The sequence below is a fragment of the Myotis daubentonii genome, chromosome 6 (assembly GCF_963259705.1).
Source record: "Myotis daubentonii chromosome 6, mMyoDau2.1, whole genome shotgun sequence".
NCBI classification, from domain to species: Eukaryota; Metazoa; Chordata; class Mammalia; order Chiroptera; family Vespertilionidae; genus Myotis; species Myotis daubentonii.
Window position 1 is genome coordinate 18,298,071 of NC_081845.1, and position 18,815 is coordinate 18,316,885.

Consider the following 18,815-nt stretch of genomic DNA (forward strand, 5'->3'; position numbering starts at 1 on the left):
AGAGAGAAATATTACTTTTCATTTCTGGGGTGTCTAATTTTGCTTTTATTGTCTATTATATGAAGGTATAGATGGTTTACTTTATGTATTCAATTATCTGGATAAAATTTTAGATTCTGGTGATAGTTACAAGAAAATAACAATAACAGGAGCTGAAAAGAGTATCAGTCTTCACCTCATCATCTTTGCCTTTATCTTTGTAAGTCCCTTAAAGTTTGGTCCCCTGATAGTCTCTTATCAATGCTAGTTCCTGCAGATATCCCAGATGAGAGTTCAAGCTGCACTGACCCTCCCTTATTTCAGCTTTGTGGTGATTACACTTCTGGTTGCCTATATGTGGGTCCTTCACTGGCTACCCAAGTCTTCTTGGCTCCCAACATCCGTAAAGATTTTTTGTGCTGGTGAAGACCCCTCTATTCTTGGTTCTGAAGGAAATTTCCCTCCCTACCACTAGCTGCATCTCCTAACGTTCTTTCATGCTGGTTTCCAGGACTGGGCTTCTAGATCTAGCATCTTACTTTTGCCAATTTCTTTCCCTGGACACTTCTTTCCTACCCTGGTCCTGGACCTACTATCTGGTCTCAGCTCCTTTATGAAGAATCACCTTGAAGATGACCACCTGCCTGAGTTCTGAGCATGGTCCCTCCTGGAGTCTTTGATGATGTGCTTTTCCAAGGCTCTTGATTTGCTTGGGAAAGCCTAGTATTTGTATTTGTTGAGTTGAATTCATTTAGGCTTGGTTCCCTGGGCTACACCACCACCAGCTTCCTTTTTAAAGAGGTGATATGCCTGGTCTCAACTTCTCTCTCCTTGCCAGGAATTCCCTAAGAAAAATCTATTATCCCCAGTGATCTATCTTCTGAATCTTAACATACAGAGACTATTGTCCCCTTTCACTCCTACTGGTAACTTCCTTTAAAAATAGAGTAAATAGTCCTATGGCTATCATTGAAAATTAACTATTTCACTCCAGATATCATTAACTCAGAAAATAATTTACTGAGCTAATTGTAATACAGAAATTCTGGCAAAGATTGAAATGAAAACAAAACAAAACACACATACACATATTTTAGGAGATGCTAGGTTGAATTGCATACATTTTGAGTTCAGACTTTATAAAAACTTTCAGCTTTAATGAAAATCAGTGTGAAAAGAAGAAAAACAAAAATATTCTCACTGTATTTAGATTCCACAGCAGGTGTTCCACACCTATCCTATCTGGTAGCTTCCAATGACTGAAGGAGATCTCAATATCAAATAGTGGTTTGTCACAAATGTGCCTCAACTAATTTTAAAAAATATTTGTAGGGAATCAGATTCTCTTTTCTTAGGCCCAGATGTGTTTTCAGAATGACATGGAGTATGGCTAAATCCTCTATGTAGAAGATAATCATGTTTTGTGCATGATAATTTGGCCATCTTTATTGCAAAAAACAAAGAAAAGCTATAGATAATTTTTGATAAAGTGAATTATGCAAATACCATTTATATTTTATATTTGGCTTTGACATAAGGGTTTATAGAGAACTTGTGCAAGTGTTAAACACATGCACACACAGGCACAAACACACACATACACACACACACACAAACTAAAGGATTCTTATTCCTTTCTGAGATAACCCATAATTTCAGTAATCCTCAGTTGAAATAATTAAGATTTCCTCTCCAAAGCCTGCTAGGGGAAACTTCAATGATACAAGTGTTTCTAACCAAATAAATCATTCAATGATGGCATAATGAAGGGTATGGTGTTGGAAAGAAAATGCCCATCTGAAATAAAAACTACTCATTAAAAATCACAATACATCAAAAATATTGTTCAAGGGTAATTTCCTTAATAAGTTTTTCCATTAAAATTTACAAAATACTCTAAAAGAGAAAGCAGAGCATTCATATAATCGTTGTTTTAGTTTCTTCATCTTTACAACCAAGGGGATGTACTAAATGCTAAGTTTTTTCAGCTCTAATGTTTTATGATTTTAGCCAACGTGTTAAATTGTGTTCCACTATTTAAATCGTTAATAGAAAACATGGCTTAAAATTATAAAGCCTAATATATAACACTTTTAATTTATAGATAAGAAAGGCAAGTCCCAAGGAAGTAATGTGGCTACCCATCCATTTGGGTATCAATGCCATTTCTTCCATATCTTCCTAATCATCAAATAATTTTGATTTTTTATTTGTTTTGTTTTATTAAAAACTCCATATTCCCACTCCCCACATCTGGAAAATCTGCTTTAGTAATTATGGGGTGAGGTCAGAAATCTAATTTTGTAAGAGATCCTCAATATTCTGACTTGAACTTAAAGGCCAGAACCACAGATCCACAGCAAACTACCTGGGATACAGTGATGCAGAGGCACAGGTATGTCGTACAGTTCTTGGGCAGGCTCTCCGAGGTTACACAGCAGCATCTTCCTAACAGGTCCATCATTTTATGCTACCACCTCCCTAGTGTTTTCTCCCTTCTGTGTGAAATACATATTATATGAATGACATCACCTGTGTCTAGGTTATTTTTCTCTGATAGCCCTCCTAGGGAAAAGGATATTCCTGAAAGAAACAAGAATGAAAAGAGTGGATCGATACCATCTGCTCCAACCTCACATTCTAGAAGTTTAACTCCGCTCAACTCCTAGAAACTCCCTTATTGGAAAGTATAAATCTGCCCAACACCGTGCAACAGTCTTGAGCCTGTTAAGGCAGTCTGGGATTTGGAAATTATTTACTGGATGTATTATGAAGTGAATTTCTCTAAATTGCTAGAATATATCATAAGGAGAAGGCTCTTTGGATACTTTTGTCATAAGAATTTCTTGACCTTTTTGGTAGTCAAAGAAAAGCTTAAATAGACTTAACATCTAATAATATGGTTGGTTTTATACAGACACAATGGAGAGCAAAATTGCTTCTAAGAGATTCCGTGCTCAACATTCATGCATCTGTCAGTTTCCAATACAGATTTTATGTGTCCGCTGTATGCACATTGTGGCCAAAAAATGTTTCCACCCCTTATGCTACCCATGGGTGCCAAAGTTTAGCTTAAGGCTTTTTTATGTAGCACACTATAAGAAATACAGTACAGTTCAGCCCTCAATAAGACATCATTCCTTATCTTCCTTACTCACAAAGAAGTCAATTAATATTTTACCTACTAATTTTAGGAAAAAATAAGTGACTTACCTCTAAAGATGAGTGACTCCAAATAAAGTAGCTGAACTAAAGCTTACTACAATTTTAATAAAGGGTAGAATTCAACATAATTTCATTTCTTTTTATATCCTATTTAAAGGATGTTTGTTATTGAATTTGACAAGATAATTCATTTTAAGTCACGTTGTTTATAAGGCAGTCTCATGATACTAGCTCTGAGGAGCAAGTATATATTTAAAGCCATAATAGACTACCGAATGGCATATAAAAGCTTTTGTGAACATTTTATGTTTGCTTTAGAAGGCTGATCTGTTAAACCTGTGACAATTTTATTTATTTAAAAGAGTAAAACAGGAGATCAGTGGTATTATCCTTATATGGGTTAAGAAACTATTTATGAGTTGCACATAGAAATCTACCAATATAGATATGTGTATAATTCTTATTTTTCAATGTAGTTGGGCCAAGGAAATTGTCAGTTAATATATGCACTTCATATGCTGTAAGTGGATACCTAGGAAAAGGTATACAAAATATAAATAGTACTGTATATTTTCAAAAAAGTTAAATAAACACAAAGAATATATAGGTATACATGTTATAATTTCAAAGTCAACGCTAACACATAAGTTCTCTTATCTAAATACACACTAGGATACTTCCTACTTCAACACATGCACCTACAAACACACAACCATGCACATAACCTTGCTTTCTGCCACTTGCAAGAAAGTGGGTATATACAATATAGTACACTGTTTCAACTTAAATCATATTGGAAAATTAATGAGGATGGCATTAAAAAATTCTGATCTAAGAAATCAACATGTAGGAAGATAATTATTCCATAGATTAAAAACACTGAAGACTGATGAGAAGTTAAGATTTAAATTGTCCCAGAAATCTTGAGAGATACCGAAGAGACAGGATTGCCTGTAAACACTTAGAATTATCTGTTTGGCAATTGGGATTTTTGAAATCTAGCAATTCAGGCCAGAGACTTAGACCATCGGTGCTTCAGATCGCAGAGAAATAGTACAGCTTTGGGCAGTTCTCCTCAAGGCGGGGGGCGCCGATGGAGATCTCGACGCCCATCTGGATGGGAGACGGCGATTTGCCGGTCTAGCTGGACGGGAAAATCCTTTTCCATGTGAACATTTCACGGCCGTGGATTCCTACAACATCAAAGAAAACATTCACCTCACTATCCCAGCACTAACATTGGGCTTGATATTTTATGAATCCCAACAATGGGATTGATGTATTAGCATATTTATAAGCAAGAAAAAGCATCAAAAACTAATGGCGATGATCTAATATTTGTGATCTTGAATGTTTTAATCAAAGCAATTCACTTAGAATAAGAAATATGACATTTAATAATCTCTTCACGTTGACAAATTTTTTTTTAAATACATTTTATTGATTTTTCACAGAGAGGAAGGGAGAGAGATAGTCAGAAACATCTATGAGAGAGAAACATCGATCAGCTGCCTTCTGCACATCTCCTACTGGGGATGTGCCCGCAACCCAGGTACATGCCCTTGACCAGAATTGAACCTGGGACCTTTCAGTCCGCAGGCCAATGCTCTATCCACTGAGCCAAACCGGTTTCGGCACGTTGACAAATTTTAACACAACTGATCTCCTTTTATATCTAAAGTTCAGTACTTAGAAGTTCATGTTAGGTAACTTTGATATAATGGAACTGCAGATGTTTCTTGGCGGAATTTCATAATGTTTCAGTGTTATTTGAAAACAAGAAAATTTATAGAAGAAACTTCATTTTTCTCGAGTTACTGACATTTTTAGAAGCCATAAGCAAAAAGTACACGAACCATCACGTGATTTACCTGGTGCTTTCTTCCTTCTCCACTAAGAGCCACTGTTACAAGTTCTCAAAAATTTCAAAATTGCTAATAGTTACTATCAATATTGGACATCATTTGATGGCAGTATTTTTCCTTTCCTCCCCTCCCCTTTCTTTCACTTCTTCCTTCTTTGCTTTTTTATTTGAATGGAAGAAAAGCATTCTCAGACCCTTGCCATTAAAAAGAAAATTAAAAAGCTCATGGGACCCATTTTATAACTTAGGTTGTTAACTGACCTTTTTAACAAAGCCTTTGCTCCTTTATCTGGGATAGGCAGTGAGGATGGCCTCAATTTCTATGACAGTCACCTGCATTTTCTTTTTCTTTCATTGGAATTTATTTTTTTTGGAAAGAAGAGGGATCCTAAGGATCCACAGTAGAGGACTCCTCCCAAGCCTCCAGTCAATGCAAAAATGGTAAATACTTAGTAATAGTTCTTGTTAGCTAATGAGAATTTGGCTGGTTATTGTATACACTACGGGCCTGTGCCCTCTCACAGTCCTACTTAGCACTGCCCCCCGTGGGAGTGCACTGACCACCAGGGGGCAGCTTCTGCATTGAACATCTGACCCCTGGCGGTCAGTGCGCATCATAGCGACCAGTCGTTCCGCCGTCGGGCTGAAACCAGCTCTCCGACATCCCCCAAGGTGTCCCAGATTGCGAGAGGGCGCAGGCCAGGCCGAGGAACCCCACTGGTGCATGATCAGGGCCGGGGAGGGATGTGGGAGGTTGGCCAGCTGGGGAAGGGCTGCGGGAGGGCTCCAGGGTGTGTCCAGCCTATCTCGCTCAGTCCTATCGGCTGGATCCCAGCAGCAAGCTAACCTACGGGTTGGAGCGTCTGCCCTGGTGGTCAGTGCACGTCATAGCGACTGGTCTACTGTCTGCCCCTGGTGGTCAGTGCACGTCATAATGAGCAGTTGAGTGGCCTTAGCATGTCATTAGCATATTATGCTTTGATTGGCTGAATGGCCGACTGGATGACTGGACACATAGCATATTAGGCTTTTATTATATAGGACTACAGGTTCAGCGCATGAAATCATGTGTGGGTAGGGTCCTGCAATTAGGACTATCTTCCGCCCGCTTGCCAGTCCCCAGTCCCGCCCTGCTGCCGCCACCCACCCAGGTTCTGGGTGGTTCCCTGTTCAACATCTGGCAATCGGAGCCTGTGGGCTGGGGGGAGAAACCAAGAGGTCAGCCGTTCCACCTGCTTGCCAGTCCTCAGTCCTTCCCCACCGCCACCCACCCCAGTTTTCTGTTTGCTATCAGGCAATTGGAGCCTATGGGCCTGGGGGGGAGGGACCAAGAGGTGGTCAATGCACCTCATAGCAGCTGGTCAAGTGGTCGTTCTGGTCATTATGTCGTTATGGTCGCTGGGCTTTTATTATACAGGATGTTTCCATTTCCCCCCTGAAGCTACAGGTCCTTACAGGTATTTATGGGCTCACCTAAAAAAGATACAGCCTGGCAAGCATGACTCAGTGGTTGAGTGTTGACCTATGAACAAGGAGGTAAAGATTCAATTCCTGGTCAGGGCACATGCCTGGGTTGCAGGCTTGATCCCCAGTGTGTGGCATGCAGAAGACAGCTGATCAGTGATCCTCTCTCATCATTGATGTTTCTTTTTTCTTTTCTTTTCTTTTTTTTAATCTTAAGGAGTCCTGTCCTGGGCCAACTATCCTTGGCCAACAGCAGGCAGCATCGCAGGCAACGCAGGCGACATTAACACCAACCCAGGCAGTCATGTTGAGTGATGTGAGGGCACTCAAGCTGGCCCCAAACAAGACTGAGTGCCATTTTCATTTTCTTTCAAATGCAATTCTTTTCCAACATTGCTTATTAACAGCTTTGGTGCAGAGATTTGGGGGCCGGGGTGGTACATGGAAAAAAGAAAGGAAAAAAGTACCCAATCGCACAAAGCCTTTCCCTGGAAAAGCCCAGGCTCTGGGGTGCTCAGAACATGTGGCTGCCCTCCCCCTACACTCTGGAGCTCTGGCTTTGCTGGTTGAGGCACAGATGGGGACACATCCCATTCCCCATGTACCAGAGCTGTCTGGGAGAGGGAGAATGGCTGCTTGTATCTCTATCTCTCTTTCTCTCTGTGTATCAACACTAATAAAAGAGAAAAATGGTAATTGGCGTACGAGCTACCCTTTTCATTGGCTAATCAGGGCTATATGCAAATTAACTGCCAACTAAGATTGGCAGTTAACTGCCAACAAGACGGCGGTTAATTTGCATATGTAGGCACAATGCGGGGAGGTGAAGGGGAAAGCAGGAAGAAGTCCCCTGCCACTGACAGTGATCGGAAACCCAGGGGGGAGCTAAGAGCTGGGGGGCAGGGCAAAGGCAGCCCTGCCCCCCAGCCATGATCAGAGAATCAGGCACCTTTGCCGCCCTGGCCAGTGATAGCAGGAAGTAGGGGTGGAGCCAGCGATGGGAGCTGGGCACGGTCGAAGCTGGCAGTCCCAGGAGCTAGGAGCCCCTTGCCTGGGCCTAAAGCGAAGCCCACGATCGCGGGGCCGCTCCCACTGCGGGTCCCCGCTGCCCGGGCCGGACGCCTCAGCCAGAGGCGTCAGGCTTGGGCAAGGGGCCAATCCTGCGATTGGAGGGTGATGGGGGTCAACGCCTGAGGGCTCCCAGTATGTGAGAGGGGGCAGGCTGGGCTGAGGGACACTCCCCCCGACACACACCCAGTGCACGAATTTCGTGCACCGGGCCCCTAGTATATATATAATAGGCTATATTAGAAAATTCTCTCTATATAAATATAAAACATTGGTATCCAAACACCACAACTAATTAAAGTGCTTGACAGGAGTTGGACATGTCTAAGTATGTAGGTAAAACTAGTCATTCTGAGTGTCCAGGATGAGGGAGAGAGCTGGAGAAGCAAAAACCATGGAGAAAAGGGTGTGCTGGCCAAAGCCAGGGCACAAGGGCTCTGTGGTCCCCCAGCGCCTTCTCAGCCTGTCTGGTCACTATCATCATTGATGTTTCTATCTCTCTCTCTCCCTCTCCTTCTCCCTTCCTCTCTGAAATCAATAAAAATATATTAAAAAAGAAATTAAAAAAGAAAGATACATATGTGCACCCCATGTTCATTGTAGAGTTATTTATAATAGCCAAACTATAGAAGCAACCCAACAGACAAGTAGGTAAAAAGGCTGTGGTGCATATACACAATGGAATATTATTCAGCCATAAAAAAGAATGAAATCTTACCATTTGTATGGATAAGCCTAGAGTACTCTAAGTGAAATAAGTCAGTTGGTTAAAGAAAAATGCCATATTATTTAACTTACATGTGGAATCTAAAGAATAAACTAAATGAACAAACAAAACAGAAACAGACTCATAGATACAAAGAAGAGACTGATGATTGCCGGAGGGGATGGGGTTGGGGAACTGGGTGAAAAAAGGTGAAGAGATTGAGAAATTCAAATTAATAGTTATGAAACAGTCATGGGGGTGTAAAATACAGCATTGGAAAAAAAGTCAATAACATTGTAATAGCTATGTATGGCGCCAGATGGGTACTAGAAATAGTAAGGGGAACACTTTGTAAAAGTATATGATTGTCTAACCAGTATGCTGCACACTGGAAACTAATACAAAGTAATACTGAATGTAAACTGTAATTGAAAAAAATTTTTTAATGTAAGAAAAAACAAAGATACAAAAGCAGGATAATCATTTGTACATTGTGCAAACTTGTACAAGGTCTCTGATAAAATGAATGAAAACTGATATTTTTGTAGGGTTTGAAAGCCACCTAACATATACTTTTTTATACAAGAAGGAAGTAACCTGCATAGCTTAGAACTATGCTGCCTACATACTGCATTATGTAAAACAAGAACTTCTAAAGTATTAGCTACTTATAATAACATGTCACCTTGTAAGCTTTTGTAAATTATGCATACAAGGGGACTATTGGATAACTCTTCTTGGTAAATACCAATCTCTTCTTCCACATCTTTTTCACCTATAACTAATGAAGATTATATATACTCTTGCAAACTGTCTGGAACAAAAAAAGAATACCATTTATTCAAATAATTTTTTTTTGGGGGGGGGGGCAACTTCCATGCTAAGAATTTATACAAAGAAGAATGACCTTAACATTTTTAAGTTATAATGTCATTTTTTATTTCAATGTACTGCCTGCTAGCTCCACAAATAAGAGAACTTTATAAGATGCTACTTTAAATATGTTTTGCCCATATTCTCATTTAGGAAATTAATCCCATGAGAAAAAACATGAATCAAATGCTGGGAATGACTGAACCATTCATTGTTAATAACTAAAAAGCACAAGCTATTTTAAAAATATTTCCCATATACTTTAAAAGAATGAAATTCTATAAATCAACAAATGCATATTCAGAATACCTTTTCAAAAAACTTAAAACAAACATTTGCACTTCTGGCTGTTCTTAAGCCTATTCTATATATATAAATGGCCAATATGCATGGTCCCCACCGGAGTTGGACCAGGAGACCAGGAGTTCGATCGCTTGCTATGACCACCAGGGGGCGGCGCGAATCATGGCAGGTGACCAGTGGTGGCAGGGTGCTGAGGAAGGGAGGGAAGGAGAAGGCAGAGAGGCAGGGAACCCAATTGGCCCTTATCGCCAGCCAGGCTAGGGACCCTATCTGTGCATGAATTTCGTGCACCAGGCCTCTAGTTTATTATATTTGTTAGCCCATTTCAGAATTTTAAAAAGTTATAATGTGCTAACCCCAGTTTTGAAACTACATTTTGAAAAGTTCATTTGAGTTACAGGTAAGGTTCATAGTTATTAACAAGTGAAGGATCAAAAAGTTAAGATGCCAAAACATACACCCGCATTCTATTTATATGAATGCAAGGGACTGAGCCCTGAGCCATGGCTAAATACGAATGCAGTTCTACCAAAGTATGATCATTGCTTTCTCACCTCTGTTATCTTTTTCCAGTCCACTCCTTGCTTCACTTGTTGTGCCCTACACAAAGCTGTTTTTCCTTGAAGCTCTTGTTCAATTTGGAGCATTTCTAAATGCTGACTTAATGTGGCCCCAACACTGACATCAGAATTACATTTGGTCCAATTATCCTGGCAGCATTTAGAATTTTGCAATACAGGCCCTGTTGATGTCTCATAGGTTTTCAGCAGCTTTTCCACAACACCGTAATTTGACCTAGGATCAGCTGATCTTGGTCGGCCAGACAAATTGCTAGGTCTCCAGTCATGCTCGTGGAGCATATTCCGGTAACTACTGGGAGTTATGTGCTCCTGTGTTTGTCTGACTGGGCCTGTTGTGGATTTTTTGGTGGGATTATCAGGCACATTTTCTCTAGGCACGGGCACGTGGGCACTGGTTTTCAGAATACCAGACACATTGTCATTTTCTGGTATGTTGCCTATACGAGTAATTAAGGTATCACAGGGCTTAAAATCTTGAGACGATTCTGAGTAGCTTTGGTTTTGTTGTACTGCACGACAATTTCTATCTGTTCTGAACACAGTTCTATTAAATTCATCAGTCTTTGCTGCCAGCGTTTCATTCCTAGTAGTCTTTTCAAAGCCACAACTGAAACTTCTAAGCGGGCCACTGCTCTGTGTCACCAAGGAACTATAGTCATTGCTTACGTGAAGGTCAGAGTGAAATTTAGCAGGATGATCTGGGGTCATCTTTTCATATTTTGACTTACTGGGAGTAGAACAGGTTTTCTGAAACCACAAGGTAGAAGGGCTATTTTTTGTGCCTATCACTGTGTCGTAAGACCACATGCCACATCCAACATCTTCACTACATGGAGGCTGGTTATCCATTTTGGCTTCAGATGCCAAAGAAGAAAAGATGATACCATCTTTCAAAGTCTTCCCTTCATTTAGACACAGTGTAGGCATCTCGTCATGCCTCAGGGGGACATGAGGACTGCAGTTCCTTTCACCTTGACCCTCTTGGACCGCCTGGCTATTGTGGCCTAAACTTTCCTTCAGACTTTCATGAGCTTGTTCAGGAAACACACTGGGAAAACTTCGAGAGGTACTTCTTGGAGGAGGAACTGGTGGAGTTTCATTTCTTTGTATTGGATCAATTGTATCAATTCCACATGTTTTCATAAAATTGCTTTGGAGCATGTCAGTATAATTCAGATTCTTTCTATTTTTCTGTTTTTCTTTTTCTAAACTGATCGGAAGAACACACTGGCCATTGTTGATCCCATGGTCTCCAGGGGACATGTTCATTATATGTGGCATTTCCTGGAGAGAAGAATCTGACTTCATCCTAAACAATGATAAAGGATGATATAATAGTGAAAACTTTATTTAGGATAAGCTCAAAACAAAAACAAACATGGCTTAAGTAATGGATTTCTGCTATAAGAAAAGGAGTCACAACTTCCTGAAGCACCACTTTTTACATAAATCGTCTAGTCAAAGCCTCTAAGTCTTTTTCACTGTAGGACAAAGCCCACCTCTCAGTGCTGCACTCAAGGCTCTGCTTACTCTGACCCAAACTATCCTTTGCAACCTTGTCTCTCATTTTTTTTCTATTTCCTAAAACTTCACCTATACTCAGACTCTTGAGTATTCCCATTTCTACAAGTTTTCTCTAGGTATTTCCTTACCTCTGCTCTGCCTGCTGAATTCCTATGCATTATGTCACCTGAGCCCTTGAATTTGAAGTAATATTCTAAGTAGTGTGACAGAAATCTGAATAAAAGCACAGCAAGACCTGGGTAATACCAAATGGAAGGTGTCATTTGGGCTTGAAAGAAAAGTAAGAATTTTGGGGGTGAGTAAAGGGCAGATCAGCAAAATGAGCTGCAGTAAAAGCAGTGTGGCTACTCAAAAAACAGTGAGTACGTTGGTGTGGATGGATTATAAAGTTGAGTGGGGAGAATGGTGGAAAATAAGTTAGAAACATTAGGTAATTGTAATGTTTTTGAATTACTTGTTAAGGATTTTGAAATTTTCCCTACAAGCCATGAAGTAACAAGGAGAATTTTATACTAATTTGTAAAAGAAAACTGGCAAGTAAGTCTTTTCAGAGTTCATCAAAATAAAAGCCTACATATAGCAACATGGGGATTCACAAATTAAAGTCAATCATATTGACAAAATATAAATCGTATTTATAACTCTTCAACTTATAAAATATTGTCTGCTAGCTCACAATAAAGTACAGATAAATACTAATTAACAGAGAGTAGTAGACAAAAGCTAAATGGGCAAGTAGAGAGCAAAATTATGGATAAAACAAGGTTGAAGAAAATATATTGTAAGTCAATACAAAAATTCTCTCTGAGCTTCCTAAGAGCTCAAGAGAAATAAGGGTACGCACATTGCTATAGCTTTGTTGTTGTTGTTGTTAATCCTCACCTGAGGATATTTTTCCATTGATTTGTAGAGAGAGTGGAATGGAGGGGGAGAAATAGAGAGAAACATCAATGTGAATTGGTTGCCTCCTATACAGACCTGACCAGGGCCGGGGATCAAGCCTGCAACCAAGGTATGTGTTTTTGACCAGCATCGAACTTGAGAACCCTTCAGTCCATGGGCCAACACTCTATCCATTGAGCCAAACTGGCTAGGGCACATTGCTATAGCTCTCTAAGAGAATTATCCTGCCTCATCTGGAGATAAATGTTGATCCTAGGACAACCCATCTTTACCCAACTTGTATAAAATTCCACTTTATGTTTTTAATTTGGCTAAAACTTGCTTTTACAATTATAGAGGTATTTCTGAATTGAAGCCCTATTTTTATAGCACTGTAAAATGTGTGTACATATTTTTAGTATGTTCTGAAAATTATGTATGCTTCCATTAAACACATAATAAACTAGAGGCCTGGTTCACAAATTTGTGCACAGTGGGGACCCTTAGCCTAGCTGGTGATCAAGGCCTATCCGGGGGCCAGCCGGCTGGGGTAAGGGGCTGCGGGAGGTTGGCTGTGGGAGTGCACTCACCACCAGGGGGCAGCCTCTGCATTGAGTGTCTGCCCCCTGGTGGTCAGTGTGCATCACAGCGACTGGTCAACCAGTCGTTCGGTCATAACTGCCGCTTAGGCTTATATATATATAGATATAGAGAAATAAATGACCCTTAGGTATAAAACATTTTAGTGCAACATCATTATGTAATTAAGACATAATGTTGTTAAATCTGACATAGTTTAAGATGTATTTAACTGGATTAGCCCAGTTGTATACTCTTCCATTGGCTAAATATTCAAAATGAGGAAAAAAAATAACTTCTTAAGAAGATAGTTGGTACTTTATGATGGATGGCATCCTTTAACTGAATACCAGAAGAGTAAAGTATTCCTAATAGTCAAATTACAAAGAGAATTAGAAGACCTGTTTTAAGAATTACCAAACAGGGAAACATTCAGTTAAAGATGTTATCACTTATCTAAGACAACAGATTTTAATAACTCATTGCTAATTATCACTAACAAAGTGTACGGAATTCACTGATGGGAAGCAGTATTTTTCTTGACTTCCCAACATAAAATAATCATCGATGTCCCAGCCTACCTTCTATGGTTAGACCGCTTTCGGATTTCCTCTTGGAAGCTGCATAATTCTTCACTGACTTTGGCAAGTTCTTCAAGAGCCTTTATGTATATAAGCAATAGCGTGTTAGCACTTTGAAATGTAAATAATTCTTTAGAAACAGTTCTAGGCCAGCCATGTTACTTACTGTGTTGAGGGCGCCAGAACAGCTCTTGCTCGCTTCCTCAGAAGTCCTCAGGTCAGACCAGGCCTCACATTCCTTTTGCCTGTCTGTGGCCAGGGGATCCATAAACCCTACCTTTAATTTTTTGGTTGCTTTTTGTTCCTTACACACTTGATTTCCTCCACTGAGTAAGCTCTGCTCCGTTTTATTGTCTTTTTCCAGACCGTCCCTGTGATTCATCCCTGTAAATTCGCATGGTCCTGAATTGGGGTAATTTGGAGAAGATTCCACCACTTTATCTTGCATGGCTTTCTCACGATCAAGATCAATGACCTTGGCACGTTCACTCATGTTGATTTTCCTCCGAAGCTTTACTTCATGGCAAAGCTATAAGGCAAACAAAGGCAAGACTTTTTTCCCTCCTTAATTTACTTTGTCATATTTTTTAAGCTAAGCACACTATTTTGAGTTCTCTTTGCTATATGACTATATACCATCCATGGTATTAATGCTTATGCCTCTGAATAGTGCTTCTAAAATCTTAATTAGCCTGGCTGGTGTGGCTCAGTGGTTGAGCATCGACCTATGAACCAAGAGGTTACTGATTTGATTCCCCATCAGGCCACATACTGTGGTTGCAGGCTCAATCCCCATTAGGGGGCGTGCAGGAGGCAGCCAATCAATGATTTTCTCTCATCATTGATGTTTCTATCTCTCTCTCTCCCCCTCCCTTCATCTCTGAAATCAATAAAACAAAAATATATAAAAACAAAAATAAAACCTGAATTAGCTGGAAAACTTTGATAAACCATAAAGACTACTTTTCATGGGCCAATCCACAGATGATAGTTTCTGTTTTTCTGATTAGGAAGCAACTCAGTCAAAATTAAATCAAACTGTATCTACATATAGATACTATACTACCGAAGCATTGTCACAATAGTGGAATGACCTGAATCATTTACTGGTCATGCTCTCTCATTGCTTTCAGAGAGAAGCAAGAGTTTAACTAACGTTAAAGTCATGTTTTTAAATACATGATCCCCCTTGTATACTGACCTTTAACTGTGTAAATAAGTTGACAATCTCGTAGAGTCAGTTTATTCTATCCCCTAAGTAGACACTTTACAATCAAAGGATGTTTCCACTGGAAGCTATATTGGTGAGGGCTAGTTAATATTGAGTTTTTTTTAAAATGCCAGGTTATAAACTTTAAAAAAAAGTTTTTAATCCTGATTAAAACAAATGTGAACCTGTCTTATGTGATATAAAAGAACTCTAAGATTTTGATCGTCTATTAATCTGTTAAGTGGACCCAAATTATTTATTTTTGAAAAAATTCTCACTTGATGTTTTCATTGATTTTTAGAGAGAAAGGGAGAGAGAGAGAGAGAAAAAGAGGGAAAATCATCAGTGTGAGAGAGAAACAGATCAGTTGCCTTCTGTATGCACCCTGACTAGGAATCAAACCCTCAACCTAGGTATGTGACCTGACTGGGAATCGAACCCACCATCTTTTTGGCATACAGGACAATGAATGCTTCAAATAACCAAACCACCCGGACTGGGCTCCCATATTGTTTCCTGTTGAGAACTTAGTTTAACCTGCAGGCACTCATTCAGCTCACCTCTGAATAAAGGAAATAAGTGGCTTTCTCTTCTGGCTTGAGTTCTGGGAAAGCTTGTCAAATTTCAAAGGAGGCGATCAAATAACCATTAAAACCAATGACTACATTTTACAGCCACAACCTATATTTGCACTACATCTATTATTTAAGGAATAACAGATTTATTGCTGCTCAATATTTACCTGAATCTCAGATGAGAGAGCACTATATATAGTTGATGCCTGAAGGTTATACAGTGCATTTATTTCCCAAGATATTTATAAATCTACTAGAGGCCCAGTGCACAAAATTCATGCACTTGGGGTGAGGGGAGGGGAAGGTGGTCCCTCAGCCCGGCTTGCGCCCTCTCGCAGTTTAGGAGTCCTCAGGGAATGTCTGACTGATGGCTTAAGGGCCTAAGCCAGCAGTTTGGACATCCTTAGCATTGCCGCAGAGGTGGGAGAAGCTCCCACCAGAGCCACTGAGCTCACCAGCTGTGAGCCCACCTTCTGTCTGAGTGGCGCTCCCACTGACCACCAGGGGGCAGCTCCTGCATTGAGCGTCTGCCCCCTGGTGGTCAGTGTGCATCATAGTGACCGGTTGTTCTGCCGTCAGGCCAAAACCAGCTCTCTGACATCCCCCGAGGAGTCCCAGATTGTGAGAGGGCGCAGGCCAGTCCAAGGGACCCCACTGGTGCACAATCGGGGCCTGGGAGGGACCGCGGGAGGGCTCGAGGGCATGTCCGACCTGTCTCACTCACTCCCGATTGGCCGGACCCCAGCAGCAAGCTAACATACCAGTTGGAGTGTCTGCCCCCTGGTGGTCAGTGCATGCCATAGCGTGCAGTTGAGCTGCCTTAGCATATCATTAGCATATTATGCTTTGATTGGTTAAACAGTCTCTAATTATATACTACATGCCTGCCTTCTCACATCTACCTTCGAGGAATAGTTTAATAGCTACACTTTTAAAAATACTTTCTTGTAGCATGCCAATTTGTATTTTATTCACAACCAATTACATGGCTGTTAATATAAAAATATTTTCACTACAAACACATAAAGCACCAGCTTTTATTGTCTCTGAATAAAGGCCAAGGAATCTATGAAAATAATTGCTTTGGCAATGTGCACCAAATCATGTAAGTCAAGACCATCGATGTTACCAGGAGAAAGCAAGATAAGAATGAATACTTTTTGGTTGTAACAAGCTTAAGTACACATCAATGTAAATGCTTAAAGGGAATATTCTGGACTCAACATGTTGAGGGAAGGTTAACAGGGGAATAAATGACTATCAGATTCACAGGATGTCATTTTTCATTGCTATGGTAAATGGGGCATACCCTACCAGAATAAGTATCATGTCCATTGCCATTTTCTGTTTGAAATATGGCACCCTTTCTGAATTTACTGAATTATCTAATATGTAATTTCCTTTAATAGACATTATTCATAAATCATCACAGGAAAGATCTGCATTTTAATGCTCAATTGTAATTTGGCTGATTTGTTTTATCAATTATGTCTTTCTTACATTTTCCTCCTGAACTCAGTATTTGAAAATCATGAAAAATACATACCTTACTTTTGATACCAAGACACTCTAGTCAGAAAATAATAAAATGATACACTTTAGAGCAGTGGTTCTCAACCTTCCTAATGCCGCGACCCTTTAATACAGTTCCTCATGTTGTGGTGACCCCCAACCATAAAATTATTTTTGTTGCTACTTCATAACTCCAATTTTGCTACTGTTATGAATCGTAATGTAAATATCTGATATGCAGGATGTATTTTCATTGTTACAAATTGAACATAATTAAAGCACAGTGATTAATCACAAAAACAATATGTAATTATATATGTGTTTTCCAATGGTCTTAGGCGACCCCTGTGAAAGGGTCGTTCAACCCCCAAAGGGGCGACCCACCGGTTGAGAACGGCTGCTTTAGAGTGACATTTCAAGTTCTTAATTTTCATGTCAGGCTATAAAATAAGCCTAGAACGTCTGATACCATTGGGTAAGGTTACACTATTTTTGGTGTAGTAAATGTCACTGAGACAAGCATCTCTTACGTGGGATTCAGAAAATAAAAATAGTTTGTAATATTTAAAAAAACAACAACACCTTCAACAGCATTTTCATTCTGAGTTTCAAGTTTCAAATGTATTCAAAACAAATCAACTGGTACCTCTTCTATCTTCTTCTGCATGATCTTCCATTGGGTTTCCCATTCCTTCCTTTCATTGTCAAACTGGTCCAGTAACTCCATCTTTTCCTTGTGCCAGGCAGTCCCTGTGTTCTCCCACTGCTTGTGCAGGTCCATGGCAACCACGTGAGTGTGACTGAAGCAGTGTTTCTGCTCGTCTCTGCCTTCTCTTCACTGTTTCTTGGAAGCTTAGAGTTGTTTTATTTGAAGCAGTCTCACTTGCCTTTAAAATAAAGCCTAATATAAACACAAGAAGAGAGAGTTTCAAACCCATCTGCTTTCTGGCAACATTTTATCACTTTGTCAAGAACCATTGACATAAATTATAGGAAAATTGGACTTAGAAGAAAAGAGATGGCAATCTACTTAAGAAGAAACAAACACAGTAAAAAAAAATAAGTATTGTCTAAAGTTTTTTCTACCCCTTCCTGAGACTAGACAGCAAAATTATAGTGGACAAGATGGTTAAATGTATATGTGAGATATAAGGGTTCCTTTAAATAACCGCCTAATCCAAACATAGAATTTTTCATGGCTATCTAAGAGTGGAAGCCTAAAATTCAATTGCATGGGCACATCTACACAACCGTGGTAGATTCTGCTGCAATGGAATTACTCCTTCTGTTTGGATTATCCAACCAGATTATATATTTCTGTGACTTGAAGTCCTGAGGCAGTGCTGACCTAGAGTCTCGATTTTATAATCAGAGTTCAAGCCCGTCCCAAATGTTATTACTGCATTAATAAGACCCCAAAGTTGGTAAGTCAATCTTGGACTGGTATATTAGCAAGAAACCAAACTAAATCACACAAAAAATATGTTCATTATTTTACTCCAAGAAAAATGTAAAAGCAGCAAAACTATTCTGAGAGCCAAAAGGTAAAATGTATCCATGCTCTCTTTTCCTTCTAGTAGATTACAAATCAGAACCTTTTCTGGATACTAAATAGAGAGAGTTAAAGAAAACATTTTGTGCAGCTTGCAGGGAAACCCTCGATCACATTAAACAGTACCTAAAATAATTAGATTTCTAGCATTTAGGGCATGTGTATTTAGGGTTTAAACATGTAATTTAAATATCAGATTAGGCCCAGCCAGCAACGCTCAGTGGTTAAGCACTGACCTATGAACCAGGAGGTCAAGATTGGATTCCCATCAGGGCACATACCCAGATTTTGCCGCTCGATCCCCAGTGTGGGGCATGCAAGAGGCAGCCGATCAACGATTCTCTCTCATCATTGATGTTTCTTTCTCTCTCTCTCCCTCTCTTAAATCAACACAAAT

The 18,815-nt window shown here is 39.9% G+C and overlaps 1 protein-coding gene across 1 annotated transcript; it reads right to left on the reverse strand.

The window, feature by feature from the left end:
* Window positions 1-1,410: 1,410 nt before the first annotated feature.
* On the reverse strand, window positions 1,411-17,648 carry KIAA0408 (KIAA0408 ortholog). Its single transcript, XM_059700281.1, has 5 exons — window positions 17,513-17,648; window positions 13,736-14,098; window positions 13,570-13,649; window positions 9,977-11,312; window positions 1,411-4,337 (listed from the first exon to the last, which is right to left on the reverse strand). The coding sequence occupies exons 1-5, from the start codon at window positions 17,645-17,647 to the stop codon at window positions 4,164-4,166; spliced, it is 2,088 nt and encodes a 695-aa protein (XP_059556264.1). The 5' UTR covers window position 17,648; the 3' UTR covers window positions 1,411-4,163.
* Between the last annotated feature and the right edge of the window lie 1,167 nt (window positions 17,649-18,815).